This window comes from Leopardus geoffroyi, chromosome B3, assembly GCF_018350155.1.
Source record: "Leopardus geoffroyi isolate Oge1 chromosome B3, O.geoffroyi_Oge1_pat1.0, whole genome shotgun sequence".
NCBI classification, from domain to species: domain Eukaryota; kingdom Metazoa; phylum Chordata; class Mammalia; order Carnivora; family Felidae; genus Leopardus; species Leopardus geoffroyi.
Genome location: NC_059337.1, coordinates 122619458 through 122640667, shown reverse-complemented (window position 1 = coordinate 122640667; position 21210 = coordinate 122619458). Strand labels below are relative to the sequence as shown.

General features: G+C 43.6%; 1 protein-coding gene across 8 annotated transcripts in view; it reads right to left on the bottom strand.

The window, feature by feature from the left end:
• Window positions 1–21210, bottom strand: part of ADCK1 (aarF domain containing kinase 1) — a 151415-nt gene that overhangs the window by 103515 nt on the left and 26690 nt on the right. For 6 of the 8 annotated variants that reach the window (XM_045451696.1, XM_045451699.1, XM_045451700.1 and 3 more), the window contains exons 1-3: window positions 17864–17988; window positions 5382–5527; window positions 2522–2605 (exon numbers count right to left, since the gene is read on the bottom strand). In XM_045451696.1, coding sequence (XP_045307652.1) covers window positions 2522–2605; window positions 5382–5516 — 219 coding nt within the window. In that variant the 5' untranslated portion in view covers window positions 5517–5527; window positions 17864–17988. Of the gene's footprint in view, window positions 1–2521; window positions 2606–5381; window positions 5528–17618; window positions 17717–17863; window positions 17989–21210 lie in introns of those variants that run through there. The other 2 variants (XM_045451697.1, XM_045451698.1) reach the window with 2 other exon arrangements.

The following is a 21210-nucleotide window of genomic DNA, read 5'->3' as shown; positions in this document are numbered from 1 at the left end:
CATTAAGTCCCAGAAATGGAGGGCTTTGAGATTTTCCAATACAAACTAACATTTCGTTCATTCATTTGTTCAACAAACCTTTATTCACGACCTACCATGTCTGAGGTACTGCTGTAGGTGCTACAGACATGGAAATACACAGACAGACCAAGTCTCTGTCCTCATGGGAGAACATCTCCCAGGAGACATTGGACTTACTTTTGAAACCTGCTGTACATTTACATTTCACAACACACCCTCTCAGATATCTATATAATCTGCAATATGTGGCATAGCCAACTGCAGTCTCCAGAAAGGAAAATGGCAGCTCCAAAGGCTAAATGACCATCCCAAAGACAGAGCACAAACTCAGGTCTTCCGAATACAAACCTAGCACCCTTTCTAGGTCCTCTCCCAAGGAAGGAGCTAGCAGGGTAAAGCCTGAAACAGGTATTAAGTCAACTCAGTCCTAGGCATCATCTCTAGAAGTAGAAAATATGGAAAAGATGAGCCAATTCCTGATCTAAAAGAATCTATATTCTAAAGTGAGAGACATGTAACCAATTGTCATCTTTCGTAGGAATAAAGGCGACAGAGTGATTAAATTCAAACAGGAAGACATCTCTGGAAGGATACACAGGACAAGATGATCATTAACTCCCAGGCAGGAAAACTAGCTATGTGAAGAACAGCAGGAGGAGGATCATTTTCTATGTTCAAATGTTTCTATGTTCAAACTTGGAATCGCATGCCAGGTGACTCTAGTTCCCATTAAACAACACTTTGAGGACGCAATCAGCCAAATCCTGAATATGCAAAATTCTACAGGACAAATGATCTGCTTTCTTCAATAAGCAAATAGCTCAAAAAAGGAGGGGGAGGAGGAAAGAGAGATATTATAGATTGGAGAAGATTTTGGTTGCTGTTTCCTAATGCAATATATGCCACTTCATTTGGATCCAGATTGCAATGAACCAACCTTAAAAAAAAAAAAACATTTTGGGGACCAGGGATATTTGAGTATACACTAGATATTAGAAATTATTAAGGACAGGGGCTCCTGGGTGGCTCAGTCGTTAAGCGCCAACTTTGGCTCAGGTAATGATCATGTAGCTCGTGAGTTCAAGCCCAGCGTCGGGCTCTGTGCTGACACAGCCTAGAACTGCTTCGGATTCTGTGCCTCCCTCTCTCTCTCTGCCCCTCCTCCACTGACATTCTGTCTCTCTCTCTCAAAAAATAAACATTAAAAAAATTTTTTAATTAAAAAAAGAAATTAAGGACATATTATTAATTTTGTTAATTAGGAGTATGGTATCATAGTTTTTTTAAGGTACTTATCTATTAGAGATACAAAGTGAAGTAGTTACAGATGAAATAATATAATGCCTAAGATTTGCTTTTAAATATTTGAGCAAAGGGGCTCCTGGATGGCTGAGTCGTTAAGCATCCTACTTTGGCTCAGGTCATGATGTCACGGTTCAGGAGTTCGAGACCCGCATCAGACTCTGTGCTGACAGCTCAGACCCTGGAGTCTGCTTCAAATTCTGTGTCTCCCTCTCTCTCTGGCCCTCCTCCACTCATTCTCTGTCTCTCTCTCACAAATAAATATTTTTAAAAATTTAAGTATTTCAGCAAAAATAAATGAATGAATAGAGAGTAGATGACACAAGATTGGCAAAATGTTGATAATGTCTGAAGTTGGATGATAGTTCCATAGGGTTCATTATACTATTCTCTCTACTCTTGTTAATGGTTGGAATTTGTATAATGAAAAGCTTAAATAAAAACTTTAAAATTAATTACCCCATCCACCAGGAATGATTGAGAAGGAAAAGTGTCACGGAGGAGAGGTATTTGAGCTGAGACCAGAAGGATGACTAGAGATTTTCTAAGGGGACAAGGGCATTGCAGGCTGAGCAAAGACATACAGATCTATCACAAACCTCTCTCTGGAGGAACCAAAAGTATCTACACTTGACCCCAAACTCAACTCACATCCAAAAAAATGTCCTCTTGTGTGATGCCCCAACTCATCTCATTGTAGCATCAAAATCAACTGACTGTTCCAAGTGAGGAGACGGGGAGTGGGGTCAACAGCTCCACTCAGAGGCCTAACAGGAAGCCCCAGCGTAGCCTTGAGAGGACAGGAAAGCAATTAACCTCTTTCAACTGGGTTTTGCCTGACAAAGCACTTCAGAAGCCAACTGAGTTATCTCAGGAACAGAGCCTTCACCCCTCCTGAGTCATCCCAGGCACCTTGTGCTCCCCAGAAACATACACCAGCCTCCCCAACAGTGCCTTGTAGATTAATAACCTCAGTATCACAGGATCCAGCTTGATGTCAGCCTGGTAGCCTGGCCCATCAGCACAAAAACACCTCCAATGAGGAAAGATCCTCTGCTCCTTGCCTCCAAGCCTCCAGCCTCAATCCTCGCACAGCCCCTGCCCCCCTTCAGCTCCACACAGAAAGCTCGCTGGCTTGGCAGGTACTTCAGGACTTACCCAGTCTTGGCCTGGCTCAGCTGGGCCCATGGTTCCTTACCTTGGATAGAAGCTGCAAGTACTCCTCTGAACCATAGGGGACACTCCTCAAGGAGGTGAGATAGTCGTAACTGATGACAGCTGTCTGTGAACCAAGGAAAAGAGAGGCTTAGCACCTGGACATTCAATATCGCTCATCCACCCGGTCCTGCAGCTGCCGGCCCCTGACAGAGGCAGTGTGTCTAGAGAAGTAGACAACCCCTCCGCTGCGATGCTCTGCCCCCAGATCTTAGCCTGGCCGGCTTCCTCCTGTCAGTCAGAGCTCTGCACAAATGCCACCTCTGCAGAGAGCCCTAATCGAAGGCTGCCCCACCCACTAGGAACTCTCAATTATTCATCATAACAAAATTATCCTATCCGAAATTACCTCACTCATTTGTTTCCTGGTAGGTGGACTATCTCCTCTTTGCTAGAATTTCAGCTCTATAAACACAGAGGCTTGTCCTTCCTACTCATCACTGCATTCCCAGCCCCTTTTTACAGTGCCAGACACACAGGTAAATGCTCAGTAAAGACTAGTTGAATGAATGCTGTTGGATAAACGTATTACCACAAGTAAACATCGTTTTACATTTATGTTTGCTCTAACAGCCTAAGTTTTGATTCTGGGTCCCTTGGCCAAAAGTCTAGGAGAAGTCCCCATGTTCTTGGTGAAATCAGGAAATTACAGGCTTCCAGATATCTCAGACATGGAGGAGGCTTGAGGATTACCTAGGCCAACCCTTCCTTTTTAGAACTGAGCAACTGAGGCCCCTGGAAGGTAAGAGGCTTACAAGGCTGATACCTAGAGGAGTCTGCTCCCTTGTCTACACTCCCAAAGCTTTATTCCACTCGATATAAATGTGTTGAGCACCAACCACGAACAAGAGTTGGTCACTGAACAAAGCACAAGGCCGATCAAGACCAGAGCCCTGGCCTTCAAAGAATGCACAGCCTAGTGGCTGGTTTATAAATCACTGGTAAATGCCTTCTTCCCTCATTCCCAGCTACAGCTGGCCCTTGAACAACATGGGTTTGAACTGTGCGGGCCCACTTACACGTGGGGTTTTACCGGTAAATTACCGTGTGGTACTGTAAATGTATGTTCTTTATGGTTTTTTTTTTTTTTAACGTTCATTTATTTTTGAGAGAGAGCGTACCCATGTGCGAGAGAGAGGTGGGGGGAGAGGCAGAGAGAGAGGGAGCCAGAGGATTCGAAACGGGCCCTGCACTGACAGCAGAGAGTCCGACATGGGGCTCAAACCCATAAACCATGATATCATGGCCTGAGCCGAGTCAGACGCTTTATCAACTGAGCCACCCAGGCACTCTTTCCTTATGATTTTCTTAATAACATTTTTTTCTAGATTACTTTATTATAAGAATACAGTATATAATACATATGACATACAATGTGTTAATCGACTCTTCATGTTATCTGTAAGACTTCCGGTCAACAGTAGGCTATTAGTGGTTAAGCTCTGGGGGAGTCAAAAGTTATACATGGATTTTTGACTGCATGGGTGTCAGCACCCTAACCTGTTGTTAAGGGTCAACTATATTCAAACCCCTAAGGTTCCATCAAAGCCTGCTTCCCCTAGGGCATTCATCCTGACTCCCGGCCTATGGGTCTCACTCTTGTGTCTGAGGTCCCGTAGCAGTGGTCACCTGAATCACACATCTTGATCCGATCCATGGCTTTAAAACAAATCCATTGCTTTTTGACCCATTCACATGAGCACTCCTCAACCATCAGCTCCTTCAAAGCTGGGTGTGGGTAGGACGGTTCATTTCTACCTCTCAAAGCCTGTAAAGACCACACTGGGCCCCCAAAAAGCACTTGTTAAACACTCAGGAATCATTTCATACTCTATGGCCTATCTATTTATCTATTTGTCCATTAGATTCTATGACTAGCTAGGGAGAAGACTTCACAACACTGAGTATTAAGGAAATGATCAGACAACAACCCAAACAGACAGCGCACAGAGTATATCTATGCCAAGGGGAAGAAAGGATGAGTTCATCCTGCAGCAGACAGAGGAGGCAAGAAAGCATGAAGCATGTGGCAAATGACCCACGAATGGGGCAGTTATATATGCATGTTTGGGAGACCTCCTTTCAGCAGAGTTAGGAGGACATGATTCAACAGGGAGGATGTTCCTGAGCCACTGGAGAAAACGTCTAATGGTGAAATATTCAACTAAGATGCTCTTTTTTTTTAATGTGTATCTATTTTTGAGAGAGAGTGTGAGTAGGGGAGGGGAAAGAAGTGGGGAGGGACAGAAGATCCAAAGTGGGCTTTGTGCGGACAGTAGTGAGCCCAATGCAGGGCTCGAACTCACAAACCATTAGATCATGACCTGAGCCAAAGTTAGACATTCAACTGATTGAGCCACCCAGGACCCCTCAGATTAGATTGAGGGTTGGAGGGGAGCCCCAAAGTCTTCCAAGGCCCAGATATTCTGAGTATGAGCCCTGCATCAGGAACCACTCACACTAGCACACTGAAGAGAAAGCCAAGTTTTCTGGTAGAGTTTAATCAAGGCTGCAAAGTCTTTCCACGTACATTTGCTGAGGAGCACCGATCCAGGTCTGTCTCTAAAATTACATACAGAATCTAACATGTCAAAGCTTCAGAACAGAAACCCTGTGCAATCCCATTCTATTTCAGCTTAGTATGACAGAGGTTGGATGTACAGGAATATAGGTGCCCGAGGGTGCACACCCATGCCTGTGCTACTGTGAAGAGGGAGCTTTGCACAAGGAAGGGCACACATGCAGCTCCACACGTGTGGCTGGCACGTATATCTGTTACATGTACAAACACCTGCAGGTAATACAGCAGTTCCTCTGCCACCCTGACAATAAGAAAAACCTACCGTTGCAACTGCTCTGCCCACCCTGACAGCACCAAAGTCATTAGGATCCAAGTACTTGTTGCTGTAGAGGAAGAAGCCAGAGGCAGCAAGAGCCATGCCGGTCCACGAAGCAAGCTTGAGAGCCTTTCGGGCCATGTCCCCAGACCCTGCCGAAGGAAAGCAGAGAAAAGGAACAGTTGAGTTCCATAGTTAGTCAGACCAGAATTCAAATGCAGGCTCCGCCACTTAATAGATTATACAACCATGGGGCGCCTGGGTGACGCAGTCGGTTAAGCGTCCGACTTCAGCCAGGTCACGATCTCGCGGTCCGTGAGTTCGAGCCCCGCGTCGGGCTCTGGGCTGATGGCTCAGAACCTGGAGCCTGTTTCCGATTCTGTGTCTCCCTCTCTCTCTGCCCCTCCCCCGTTCATGCTCTGTCTCTCTCTGTCCCAAAAATAAATAAACGTTGAAAAAAAAATTTTTTTTAAAAGATTATACAACCTTGGGCCATTTTCTCAATCTTGCTGATCTCTGTTTCCTCGTTTTTGGGGTAGCTACCTCAAAAGTCATTGGGATAAAATGAGATCATGTACATAAAAGGCTTAGCAAAGTACTTGGCACAAGCCAACTCTCAAGGTCATTTTTCCTTCCACAGTGCCAGGCACCATTCTAGGCACTGGGGACAGAAGGAGCAAAACAAAGTTCTTGCCCACATGGACTTACACACTAGATGGGACAACAGATCAGAAGCAAACAGACATATATTAGAATAGCAACTGGTATTAAGTACGGAGAAGAAAAAGAGGGTAAGAGTTAGGATGATGAATATGTGACAGAGGTGCTATTTTAAACAGGGGAAGTGGCAGAACATGCTAACCACCATTACTTGTAACTATTATTTGTACCACCATGCACATATAGGCATCATTAGCCCTCTGTGCCCAGGTCTGAAGTGCTCAGGCCACAGCCAAAATGGCAGCTGGTCAGAATCAGCCAGATAAGCTCTCAGTGTCTGGCTGATTTCCAAAGTATTTATTTCAGTTAGAGTAAACTGCTTCCTGTCTAGATTGTGAGCTCCCTGAAGTTTTGCCTGAAGGCAAATACCATGACTATTAGTACACCGTCCACTCACAGTCTTGCAGGATACTATGCGGTTAGGGATTCGATGTCCACGTGCTGATTTGATCTGTTCAACCAAACATACTCCCAGTCGGTAGGATCAAGTGGGCTCAAGGCTCTTTGATACCCTTTCCCACCCTACTTGTACCAGCTCAGCCCACCAGGTGGACTGTTGGAGCATTTGGAGGTCACTGTACCCAATGGGCTGCTTCCTCTTCAATTTCTGGGAACTCTATATCAGACTAAAATCCTCAACCATAGCTGCAGGTACCAGGGGAGAAGTCCCACCCAGGAGAAGTGAATCACCAAGTCATCCACACGTGCAAACCTGTATAGAAGCAGCAGGAAGATTCAGGCCATCACTGTTTGCTCTGCTTTGGACTCAGTCTGTGACCATCCCCTCCCTGCTCTGTGCCTCTGTTTCCTCTTTGTATGAAAACTATTGCTACACACAGTCTTGTCTTCATTTTCTTTAAAATGTATTTGGACTCATGCCTCATAGTATAGCCACAGATTTTCTTTAAATCTTTAATTTTATTTGAGTGAAAGAATACGAGTGGGGAAGAGGAGCAGAGGAAGAGAGAGAGAATCTTAAGTAGGCTCCATGCTCAGCACAGAGCCTGACACGGGGCTCAATCCTACAGACCTGAGCCAAAATCAAGAGTCAGAGGTTCAACCAACTGAGCCACCCAGGCATCCCACAGATTTTTTTTTTTTTTTTTAAGTATTCACAGGTACATCTTATTCCATTCTTCTACTTTCAACTTAAATTTATACTGTTTCTTTAAACAACATATAGTTGATTTTTTTCTTTTTGCAATTAATATAACCTATGTATTTAGATTTAATTTTAGCATCTTCTTCTTTGTCTTCTATTTTTCCTACCTGTTCTATTTCTTTGTCTCTCCTTTCTTGACCCTTCTGGACTCAATAATTTTTATAATTCTGTTGTTTTTCTCCGTGGCAGTCTTCTTTTCCTAATCCAACATTTCTAACGTATGGTCAGAGGAATACCTGTAAAAATACCATTTCAAAAATGCAGATCTCGGGGATGCCTGGCTGGCTCAGTGGATAGAGCGTGAGACTCTTGACCTCAGGGTTGTAAGTTTGAGCCCCATGTTGAGGATAAATTTAACTCAAAAATAAAATCTTATTTATTTTTTTAAAAGTTTATTTATTTAGAGAAAGCATGTGTGCATGCACAAGTAGGGGAGGGGCAGAGAGAGACAGAGAGAGAGAATCCCGAGCAGGCTCTGCACTGTCAGATCTCACGGGGCTCAATCTCACAAACTGCAAAATCATGACCTGAGCCAAAATCAAGAACTGGAGGCTTAACCAACTAAGCCACACAGGCACCCCTAAAATCTTTTTTTTAATCTAACAATTTATTTTTTATAATTTACATCCAAGTTAGTTAGCACATGGTGCAACAATGATTTCAAGAGTAGATTTCTTAAGCCCTTTACCCATTTAGTCCATCCCCCCTCCCACAACCCCTCTAGCAACCCTCTGTTTGTTCTCCATATTTAAGAGTCTCTTCTGTTTTGTCCCCCTCCCTGTTTTTATATTATTTTTGCTTCCCTTCCCTTATGTTCATCTGTTTTGTATCTTAAAGTCCTCATATGAGTGAAGTCATATTATACTAAAATCTTTTTTTAATGTAGATTTCTTACACTATATTAACAAAATGAGGGATAAAAATCAGATCATCTCAACAATGCAGAAAAAGCATCTGACAAAATTCAACACTCATTAATGATTAAAAACTCTCAACAAAGTAGATACAGGGGAACATACCTCAGCATAATAAAGGCCATATATGATAAGCCCACAGCTAACATCATACTCCATGGTGAAAGGCTGAAAACTTTTCCTCTAAGATCAGGAACAGGACAAGGATGACCACTCTCACCTCTTTTATTCAACACAGTACTGGAAGCCCTAGCAAGAGCAATTAGGCAAGAGGACGTAAAAGGCATCCAAATTGGGAAAGAAGAAGTAAAACTGCCACTATTTGCAGATAACATATTATATATAGAAAACCCTAAGCAATCCACCAAAAAACCATCAGAATAAACAAATTCAGTAAAGTTGCAGGATACAGAATCAGCATGCAAAAATCTGTTGGGTTTCTATGCACTAATAATGAATAATCAGAAAGAGAAATTATGAAAATCCCACTTATAATTGAGTCAAAAATAAAATATCTCAGAATAAATTTAACCAAGACCTATACACTGAAAATTAAAAGACACTAATGAATTGAAGACACAAATAACTGGCAAGATATTCTGTGTTCATGGATTGGAAGAATATTATTAAAATTTCCTTGGGGCGCCTGGGTGGCTCAGTCAGTTAAGCGGCCGACTTCGGCTCAGGTCATGATCTCGCGGTCCGTGAGTTCGAGCCCTGTGTCAGGCTCTGTGCTGACAGCTCGGAGCCTGGAGCCTGTTTCAGATTCTGTGTCTCCCTCTCTCTGACCGTCCGCCGTTCATGCTCTGTCTCTCTCTGTCTCAAAAATAAATAAACGTTAAAAAAAATTTTTTTTTTAATTTCCATATTACCCAAAGCAATCTACAGATACAATGCAATCCCTATCAAAATTCCAAAGGCAGTTTTCACAGAAATAGAACAAACTATCCTAAAATTTATATGGAACTACAAAAGACCAAGAATGCCCAAAGCAATCTTGAGGAAGAAGAACAAAGCTGGAGGTATCATGGTCTCTGATTATACTACTATATTACAAAACTGTAGTAATCAAAGCAGTATGGCATTGACATAAAAACAAACACATAGATCAGTGGAAGCCAGTAGAGAGTCCAGAAATAAACCCATGCGCATATGGGCAATTAATTTACAACAAAGGAGCCAAGAATACACAGTAGGGAAATGACAGTCTTCTCAACAAATAGTGTTTGGAAAACTGGATGGCCACATGCAAAAGAATCAAACTGGATCCCTATCTCATATCATACACAAAAACTAACTTAAAATGGGTTAAAGACTTGAACGTAAAATCTGAAAACATAAAACTCCTAGAAGAAAACATAGGCGATAAGCCCCTTAACATAGCTCTTGGCAATGACTTTTTGAATCTGACACTAACAGCAAAAGCAACAAAAACAACAAATGGGAATACCTCAAACTAAAAAGTTTCCATACAGCAAAGGAAACCACCAACAAAATGAAAAGGCAACCTACTGAATGGGAAAAAATATTTCCAAATCATATATCTGATAAGGGATTCATATCCAAGATCTATAAAAAACCCACACAATTCAACAGTTTAAAAAATCTGATTAAAATACAGGCAGAAGATCTGAATAGATATTTTCCAGGGAAGACATACAAATGGCCAACAGTTATACCAAAAGACGCTCAACATCAGTAATCATCAGGGAGATGCAAACTGAAGGCACAATGAGATATTACCTCAGACCTGCTAGGATGGCTACTATCAAAGAGACAAGAAATAACAAGTGATGGCAAGGAAATGGAGAAAAAGAAACCCTTGTGTACTGTTGGTGGGAATGTGAATTAGTGCAACCACTATGGAAAACAGTATGGAAGCTCCTCAAAGACTTAAAAATAGAACTACCATATGACTCAAATACCCAGAAGTGGAATTGCTATCCAAAGAAAACAAAAACATTAACTCAAAAAGATATATACATTCACATGTTTGCTGCAGTATTGTTTATAATAGCCAAGGTAAGAAAACAACGTAAATGCCCATCAATGGATGAACAGATAAAGAAAATGTGATATATATGTGAATATAATGGGATATAACTCAGCCATGAAAAGGAAAGAAATCTTGCCTTTTGTGACACATGGGTGGACCTAGAGTGAAATAAGTCAGAGAGAGAAAGACAAGTACTATATGATCTCACTTATATGTGAAACCTAAAAAACAAAAAACCAACTCCAGATACAAAGAACAGCTTGGTGGTTACCAAAGACAGGGGGTGGAGGTGGGCAAAATGGGCAATGGGGATCAATAGGTACAAACTTCCAATTATAAAATAAATAACTCATGAGGATGTAACATACAGCATGGACTTTAATTAACAATATTTTATTACATATTTGAAAGTTGCTAAGAGTAAATCCTAAAAGTTCTCATCAGAAGAAAAAAATTTAGGGACACCAGGGCAGCTCAGTCGGTTAAGTGTCTGACTCTTGATTTTGGCTCATGTCATGATCTCACGGTTCATGAGATTGAGTCCACGTCCAGCTCTGTGCTGACAGCATGGAACCTGCTTGGGATTCTCTCTCTCCCTTCCTCTCTCTCTCTCTGACCCTCCCCCCTCCTCACCACGTGCTCTAGCTCTCAAAATAAAAACTTTTAGAAAAAAAGAAAAAAAATTTTTAACACACAAAAATGCAGATTTCTGAAGTCTACTCACTGACCCACTGAATCACCAACCCTGGAGATGGGACTCAGGAATCTGCATTTTAATAACATAAGGGTGATTTTTACTCTTTAATAAAGAAGCTCCACTGCATTCAAATCCATCAGTGAAACCATGCCCAAAAATCAAGCCTTCTCAGTTTATTGCACCTACTCCCAAACCCCCAGTGTCTGCAATTGGCGCACAAGAGTGACTGCAAACAATTATTTTTAAAGAAATAATTTCAGAAACTCATTTCTTTCCCTAAACACAAATGCTCTGGCTCAGCTCCTGGTTCAGTTCTGGGGGGGGGAAGGAGTTTATAAATAAAAAGAATAAATTAAATTAAAACCTTGTTTTGTAGAATGTGCTTTATTTTCTTTATATTCTCTTTATTTAGGAAAGCCTCCCTATCCCCACATCATTCTGCATTTTAATTATTTTTTCTGCCAAAATTTATTTTTTTTAATATGAAATTTATCATCAAATTGGTTTCCATACAACACTCAGGACTCATCCCAACAGGTGCCCTCCTCAATGCTCATCACCCACTTTCCCCTCCCTCCCACCCCCCATCAACCCTCAGTTTATTCTCAGTTTTTAAGAGTCTCTTATGGTTTGGCTCCCTCCTTTTTTTTTTTTCCTTCCCCTCCAAAATTTTATTTTTTTTAAATATTTTTTTTTAAATAATCTCTACACCCAACATGGGACTCGAACTCACAACCCCCAAGATCAAGAGTCACATGCTCTACCCACTGAACCAACCAGGCACCCCTCTGCCAACATTTTAGTAAGCCAAGGGTTCCTTCCAGACCAGAGACATGGTGGTTGAGAACATGCACTCCAGCAGGCCTGCATTGGAGCCCCTATAGTCATTTGCCCAAAGGGTTAGCAGCCACACTGCTAACTCTCTCTGAATCTTGTGACCTTGTCTATAAAATGGGGATGATGACATCAGTGTCTACTGGATGGGGTGGTGAGGGACGAGGAAATCATGCAAAATGTATAGCAAAGAGCCACCTCCACAGTAAGAACACAGTAGCAACTGCTATCACCACCAACACTGTTGTTATCTCTTATTATTATTATTACTAGTAATTATTTCCTCTCCCAATGCCATGCTCCAGTAAAGGACCTCATTTACACTGCTATCAGCTTCTGCAGGACTTCTGCGTGCCCCACTTCTAACATCCTGGCAGGCTCCCACTTCCCCCTACCTTTTCCTCTTGTTCTCTACACCCTCAGCCTGCAGGATCTGCTCTCAAAAAGGGTAGCATACAGGTCATGATCTCACGATTCATGAGATCCAGCCCTGCATCAGGCTCCATGCTGACAGTATAGAGCCTGCTTGGGATTCTCTCTCTCCTCTCCTTCTGCCATTCCCCTTGCTTGTGCCCTCTCTCTCACACACAAAATAAAAGATGGTTTTTTTATATTTTATATTTTTATATAAATAAACAATAAATAATGTTTATCTTTGAGAGAGAGAGAGAGAGAGAGAGAGACAGAGCGTGAGCAGGGGAGAGGCGAGAGAGGGAGACACAGAATCCGAAGAAGGCTCTGAGCTATCAGCACAGAGCCTGACGCCAGGCTCGAACCCATGAACTGTGAGATCATGACCTGAGTCAAAGTTGGACGCTTAACCAACTGAGCCACCCAGGCTCCCCAAAGTAAAAAATGTTTAAAAAGGGCATCAGCATGCTCAGTTCACCCTCTACCTTGTCTTGCCAAAACACAGGTTCCCAAATGGACCCAGAAGCAGGCTTTACATTAGGCTGAGTGCACCTTGCTCCTTACACATCTTCCTCCTTCAAGATCATCAGTGTAGTCCATGAGGGACCATTCCTTGTGGGGCCTGAAAAGAAGCCCACATTAAAAAGGTCATCTGGGGGCACTTGGGTGGCTAGTTCAGTTAAACACCTGACTCTTGATTTCAGCTTAGATCATGATCTCACAGTTCACGGGATCAAGCCCCATGTCAGGCTGTGCACTGACGGCACAGAGCCTGCTTTGGTTCTCTCTCTCCCTCTCCTTCTGCCCCTCCCCTGTGTGTGCGCTCTCTCTCTCTCTCTCTCTCTCTCTCAAAATAAATAAACATTTATAAATAAATAAACATAGGTAGATAGGTAGGTAGGTAGGTGGATGGATGGATGGATGGATAGATAGATAGATAGATAGATAGATAGATAGATAGATAGATAAATGGCCATATGGAGGGACTGGTAGTCAGGAACTCAGCCTCTGGAGCCAGGAAGAATCCTGCTCTGCTGCTCACCAGCTCTGTGACCTTGAGCAAGCCACATTTCTTGGAGCCTCCATGTAAACATCTACAAAAGAGTTCTTGATAGTACCTCCCTCCTAGGGCCACTGTGAGCATTAGAGGAGGTGCTGTTTTAACATAATACCTAACATACTCAGCAAGTAAGACGTTTTTTCCTTACTGTCACTTTAAACTTCATTTTTTCTTCCCAGAAACACTGACAAGTTTATGTACACTAAGAACTCATAGCACCTGAGAGACCAGGATTTGGCACAACCTTATACAATTAACAAAGCAAGGGAGGAAGCCCATCTTATCTTGACTGAACTGCTCAACCATTCTCGATTTCCAAAGCCATTTCCCCACATCTCATCTGGCTCTTACTCTCCACCAGAGTCGTCACCACCCTAACCTCCACATGCACTCATTATCCTACCTCCCCTCCACCTACAGAAAAGTCCAAGTTCTCTAGCAAGGGGTTCAAGGACCACCCTATTCTCACCCCGCCCCACCTTGCCCGCTTCATCTCCCAAATACCTCTGCACACTCAGTCCCCCCTCATCCCTCTATGAAGCCTCTAAGTGAACCAACCACTTAGAATTAGTTGCTCCTTCCCATCTGGTCTTATTATGCATTGCTTTTATCTCTAAGACTTTGGTCCTGTATCTGCCTCTTCTACTAGATGCAAAGGGCCGAATTTGTTAATATATTACATAACTAATTTATAAGTTTGCTAACAAATACATAATTGAATGAGTAAGAGTGAATTTTTCCACCTAAACATAGAAACTTCAGCCCAATTATGCATTCCCCTGCTCTCAACTCTCTAATGGCTCCCACCTCACTCAGATGAAGACCCAAGGCATTGGCCGACAAGGCCCTATCTGATCTGACCCCCCAGTTTCCTCCAAGGTCTCAGGCCCTTCCTTTTTCCCCCTTGCTACCGCACTCCAAAAGCACTAACGTCCCAGCTATTCATCAAACCCACCAGGCACACTGTGGCCTTACAGCTTTTGCTCTTGCTGTTCTCCCTGTCGAGCACACGAGTCACAAACTATTTCGGTAAAGGGCCATATATTAAATATTTTCAGCTTTGCAGACTATATATAATGCCTCTGTCACAGCTACCCAATTCTGCATTGTAGCACAAGGCAAATGGCAAGCACAGACAAAATATAAAGTTATGAGTGTAGCCAGATGTGGCCCAGAGGCTACAGTTTGCCAAACTCTGCCTTGGCATGGTAGGTGCTCCAAAAGTATTTACTGAATGGATGAATCAAGGGAGAAACTATACCCCACTAGGCCTGTGCAGAGCCAGTAACAACACAGGTCCCCAGGTGAGAATCACTCCAGGGCTATCAATTCAGTAGCCATCCTACCCCAGCACCCCAGCACCACCTCCCAGCTCTTGCCTCTTAAACCCCATCTTCCTGGTGCACCATCCTCCAGGCCTGTCCCTATAGGCAATGGAGCCCTGAGACCATCCCACCCTGGGAGGGGAAGCCACAACAAGAAACAGACACAATTCCCAAGACCTGGTTTTCATGCAAATGTCCTCAGTAATAAAAGAGGTGGAAATTGAAAAACATAAAATAGATGATAAAGGAGCCAAACTGTGCCTAAATAGACTGGAGCTGGAGTTTTCCATACGGTGTCAGTGAGTCTTTAACATGCAAATGAGTTGTTTCCCTCAGGGTATTTTAAAAGACCCTGTCAGCCGTGAAATATGTCTGTCGATGAAAAACACCTTTCATTATTAAACCTTTTGCTAATGAGTCACCTGCCCTGTTCTGTTTACTTGCCTTTCTGACTTTCACCTGAGTTACTTCTCACAGGAGCACACACTTTTGGGAGGGGCCTTAAGGACACCAAGACCCTAAAAACCTAAAAATTAGATGACAATTTTAGCAACAACTAACCTTTACAAAGCCCTCTGCACTCATTATCTCATTAGATATTCCACACAACCCAGTAAGATGAGACAAATATTATCATCATCCACAGGCATAAACGAGGAAAGGAACGAGTTGGGAGATTTTTCCCAAGCTCTCAACCAGTAAACGACAGAATTGGAGCTTGAGCCTGTCTATGGCACACGGCCTCCTTAGCAGGGACTCTGTTCACCCATGTCCTTAGCACTCTTCACAAATAACCGTATCAGTCACTGTGGGCAGCGACTCTGCTTTCTGACCCTCTACCCTGCCCCAATGGCAGGCATGTGGAAGACACTGCTTAGAGCCCTGGAAATCAACATGTCAGAATATCAACCAAAGCACCTCACCAGAAATAACCGATTCCAGTCTATGAAACATTTAGGAGAGCTGTGTTATTGTCAAAGCTATAAGAATGGAATCCATCTTGCTGGACCATAGGGAACACCCCAGCAGGTGATGAAATGAGGCAAAAGGCAAGTGTGGAAAGCTCTACAAATGGGAAGTTGATAGTCAAATGGAATGTCCATCCCCTGGACATAACTAAATGGGGAATCAAGCACTTACAGTTTGTGGTGGGCCAAAGAGTGGCTAGGCCCACCAGTTACCACCCATCCGCAGTCCCCATGCCACATTCCAGGTCAATAAGCATGGAATCACCGTGCCCCGCTTGGTGCGCAGGTGAGAATGGTCAGAAGAAAGGCACTCTGGGCTCTAATTCCATCAATCCCATATAGGGACCGCAGCCTCCTCCCATTTCCTAAAGAGGCTACTAGAGAAATGGGCATTATTTCTTCTGGTCTACTCCCAAGACTGGAAAAGACTCAATAATACCCTTGGAGAGAATGATCAGGTTTTCAGGGAAATCTGGTAATTGATGTGGATAAAAAGCAAACAAGGTGAGGGGCATCTGGGTGGCTCAGTCGGTTTAGCATCTGACTCTTGGTTTCAGCTCAGGTTTCACCTCAGATCTTGAGGTTCCTGAGTTCCAGCTCCACGTGCTGCCAATGCCAAGCCTGCTTGGGATTCTCTCTTTCTCTCTCTCTCTCTGCTCCTCCCCCACTCATGCAAATGTGCTCTCTTTCTCAAAATAAATAAACTTAAAAAAAAATAAGCAAACAAGGTGGAAAATATCATCATGTCTCAAGTCTGGAAAGATGCACAGTCAATGCCCAGGGACCATCTAACTGGCCTGATGAGGTTTATAACCTGACCTGCCACCAATGATGCAGTCCAAATATAATCATATGTCCAGAAGGTGGCTGAATCAATATTGATTAAATAAAGGAATCCTTGGCTGATGCCACGGTCCCAGAACAGACAAGGAAAATAAATCTCACCCAAGCAAGGAATAGAAATTCCCCATTCAGTTCATCCTGGGAAAGCAGGGACTCAGGGCAAACAGTGGAAAATCAAGCACAAAGAGCAAGTGGCAGGTAAAAGGTAGGTCACTGGAGTCCCTCTGGCATAAAAATCTAAATCCAGATTTAGTTAGTTGGGGGCCAGGGAGCTGGACAGGGAGTCGGAGAATGGATACCAGAACCAAGCACTATTCTTATCTTATAGGTCCCCTGTCTGCAAGAAAATGTATATTAGCAGGAAGGAATAAAATGCAAGCTCTCCCGTCAGAGGTAAAATCTTACATCTGTAAAGGCTATTGAGAAACAGCCAAGCCAATAATAACACAAGAGGATATGATGTAATCCAGGAAAAATGACAGAAGTGTAAATCTGTATATAAAATAATGTAGGGACAAATTAATAGTGTACACAGTGATATGCACATGTTTATCATGACAAAATGTTAAACTGGCAAATAAGGACACAAAGACCCATAACCCAGTGTGAGAAGTTGGTGCTTTAAATTCACAGGATTTTTTTTTTTTTTCCTATAAAGCAGTAGTGCTCAAAATTATGTCCGGGGCAGCATCTCTATCTCCAGGGAGCATGTTACAAATGCAAATTCTTGCTCCCCAGCCCAGACCCAGTGAATCAGAAACTCTGGGGATGGGGTCGAGCACTGCGTATAGTAACAAGCCCTCCAGATGATTCTGATGCAGTTTGATAGCTTGTGCAATAAGAAAATGCTTAAAGAAAACATACAAAGGCACAGATAAAGTCTAGTTCACTTTCAGCTCGGTAAATATTTCTTGAGCACCCATTAAGTGCCAATTATCATGGACGTGATCAATAAATGCTTGTTGAATTGGCTGACTTCCTACCTAGTAGAAAGTAAATGCCACTTAACCTGGGGAGAGAGCTGTGCTGGTATCTTCCAGAGGCTGCTCTCCATGCACAGCTGTCATCAGCACGTTCCAGTTCCAGGAGAACTGGAAGCGCAGGGCCCCGCAAAGTGTGGGAGATTAGGGGCGCTCCGCGGCACGCCAAGCTACCAGACGGAAGGCAGAGATTTGGGCGGCACCCCACGCTCTAGTCCAGAGATCACGCCCAGCCCCCCGCCGCCCGCGGCTCGGAGTCCACACACCGCCTAGGGCAGAGGTCGCCTGGGTGAGCCACCCGATGCCTCCTCCAACAGCTCCAGCCCTGCCTACATGCGAGACTGCGCCATCGAAGTAGCCAGTCCACACTTCTGCCCACTGGTGAGCCGGGCTGGAGAGTGACCGCAGAGGAGGCGGGGCCCTGCCGGTCACGTGGCCGCGCGCCGGTCTGGGTGACAAGGTCACAGGCCGCGGGTTCCCTCCTGCGCAGTTCCAGCGGAGGCGGGCGTCCGGGGCGTTTGCACCGCCACCCCAGCACTCTACGCGCCGCGCGACCCTGGTGCGACTACCCTACTCACCCCAAGGGACGCGGGGACGCGGCACCGAGTTCCGCGCCGCAGCTGAGTGACGGGATTCGCCGGGACTTGGCTCTCAGCCACCCGCTGATTGCGCCTAATGAAGCGGAGGCGCCGCGCGGCCTGCCGGGACTTGTAGTTCGTGGTTCCCTAAGCCGCGGCCAAGCTAGCCACCGGACTCGCGCACCCTGTGGACCGCTCCTTCCGAGGAGGTAGAGGGGTCAAGACACCTAACCTGCCGGGGGCACTTATTTCTTAGCCCGGGCTGCGGACACACAATCTTTCTGAAATTTGTTTTCAATAGTCTTTCCGAAGGAGGCGTAGATTCGTGTTCCGTGGAGGATGGAGTTGTGGGCTTGTGCATTTCAAATAAGGTATTAGAACAAGCGAGGAAGACATTCACTGACAGTTGCCGAGTGGTGAGAATGTGCTGATTGATTTTAGTTATCTTTGGCCCCCCTTCGTTCATTCATTGACCTGTATCGCATGTTTATAAGATGTGCTTTGGAGACATTCATCAGACGTTCATTCCACAAATATCTCTTGAGCCACTCCCCGGGGAGCAGAGATGGGGGCGGGGGGGGGGGGCGGTCATCTATCAATTCAATCAATTCCAGTCAAATTTCCAACAGGATTTTGCCTGGACTTTCACAAGCTAATCTAAAATTTATATGCAAAGAAAAGGGGGGGGGGGGTGGGTAAAGCATAACCAAAACACTCCTGGAGGAGAATGACATGTTTCAAGGACTTGGCCTTTCATACATCAATATTTATTATAATGCTATAAAAAATTGAGGCCATTTAGTATTAGTATAAAGATAGGCCCGGGTGGAGAGAGAGAGAAGAAATCAGCCTAGAGAACCCAGAAACAGATCTAGGAATAGGTGGGATCTTGATATATGATAGAGCTGGCATTATAGGTCAGTGGGGATAGGCACATTATTCAGTATATGAGCTGGAACAACTAGTTATCTGTTGGATTCCTCACTCCAGGTAGATTAAAGACTTTCAACGGGAAAAGCAAAATAAGATGTTTTAAAAGAAAATAAAGGAAAACATTCTGTGATCTCAGGATAGGATTTATTAAATGACACAAACTGTATTTAATACCTTGATAAATTTGGACAACATTAAATTCAATAACTTCTCTTCATCGACAAGCATTACAAAACAAGCCGCAGACTAAGACAATTGCAGTACAGAGACAGCAATAGTATAGAATTGCGTAATACAGCCCCGCTGTCTCACATGGGCAGTGTATGCATGCTAAGATAAAAACATGAATAATTTTCAAGCAGTGTAAGAAGTGTGAGCTGAAGGCATGAACAAAGTGATATAGGAACACAAAGAAGGGAGCAGTAATTTTGCCCAGGAGATTCTGAAATGCTCCATAAACTAAGAACTGACTTGGAGGCTGGGAATTAAAGTCTGAATAGGGTCTCCCCTGGAGAAAGTTGTTGGCATCAAAAAAATCCTATTAAAAAAAGCATAAAAATGCAGTAAAATACAGTAAAAGACATAAATGTATTTAAATTAAAATGGGAAATTTAAAACCAGAGAGAGAAGACAGAATAAATATATTAAAAACTTAATATGGTTCCTCTAATTGCCCCCCTAAGTTTAACTATGAAAATGTTACCAGCAGGCTAACAGCTACCCTGAGGAATGGAAATGGGGAGGGGAGGCTAGAGAACTTTCAGTTTACATTCTGTGCCCTTGTATCATATTTGAATTTTTTTTTTACAATGAATGTGCATATAACTTTCACAACTAAAATTTAATTACTCAAACATGTAAAAAAATTTATTAAAATTTTTAAGCCTTCCAGTTCAACGTGGTATGTTGAGTATACTCATTTAAATCCACTCCTTCCTGAAATCCCATGAACATGACAGGAAAGAAATAAAAAAGTCATAAAAGCCAAAGGGAACAAGAGACAACAGCAGATAGGAAAAATCAAAAAATAAATGTGGGAAGCTCCAACACAGATAGGGAAATAAGACTTTTATAAACAAGCCTGTGAGCCCCAGCCCCAGAAATTTCTGATTTTAGAGTCTAGTCTGGGATGTGGATCTCCCTTTGTAATTCTTAGAAAGCTCCCTCAGTGATTTTAATGGGCAGCTTAGTGGAAAGCTCTGTCAAGGAGGCAGTTCGTGTAGTGAAAAGTGGGTGGATTGAGAACAGTGGTTCTCAGCCAGGTTAGAATCACCTGGAGAGCTTTAACAATCCTCCTGGGCCACACCCTGGACCTCTTAAGTTATTTTCTGGGGAAAGGACCCAGGTGTAACTATTTTGTAGAGCTCTCCAGATGGTTTCAATGCACAGTCAAGGTTAGACACCACTGAGTTAAAAAGTCTTGTCTGGACTGTGTGACTTAAAGTAAGTTTTCTAATTTGGCAGAGCTTGACCTTCCTTTTGATTTACCAATGGTAAAATGATAAAATGGTGGTTTCCTTCTTGATAAAAGGTGTTAACCACCATCTGTCCTACCTGCCTCAGAGGTCCTTGTGAGGATCAGGTGAGATGGGGTATGTGCTTTGAAAACCAGATACTGCTGTGAAGACATGTTCCATTAAGCTTAGAAGAAAATCCAGACTCTTAACTCACATGGCACCCCTGGGCCTGTTCCTACTCCCTCCGTCTCCACCCTCACCACCCTTCTCCCTCCCAGCTCAGGCCACTCCAGCCTGACCACCTTCCTGTCTGTTCCTCAACCTGCCAAACTGGCTGCTGCCATGAGACCCTTACACTTGCTGTTCCCCCATAATTTCAAAGGTCTGCTCCATCCCCAGCAATCTGTTCTCTGTTCCAATGTCACCCTTCCAGGGAGGCCATCCCTGACTACCCTTATCTAAACACCACCAACCCTACACATTCCCTGAGACACATTCTATCCCCTTACCTTGCTTTATAACACTCATCAGTACTTTATATTATTCATTTGTTTAGATGGCTTTTATCTGTTTCCTCCACTGGACTTAAAGCTTCATGAGAGCAGGGATTTAGATCTTCGGTGCCTAGAAAGGAGATAGACAACAGATAAGCAAAGAAATAACAGGATCGTTGCATGACATAATAAGCCCTGTGAAAGAAAGAAGTAGGGGTGTGTGATAAAGAATAACTAAACAGAGGCCAGAGATGGCATCTTTGGAAGGAGAAGTCAGGCAAGGCGTCTTTGAGGAAACTGCAACCTGATGGATGAGCGAACCAGCCATGAGGAAGATGAGAAAGTGTATTCCAAGCAGAGGGAACACAAGTGCAAAGGCCCAGGGGTAGGAAAGAGCCTGGCAGGTTTGAGGAACAGAGAGGAGCCTAGTGGAAATGGAGCAGAGAGAATGGTATAGGAGGAG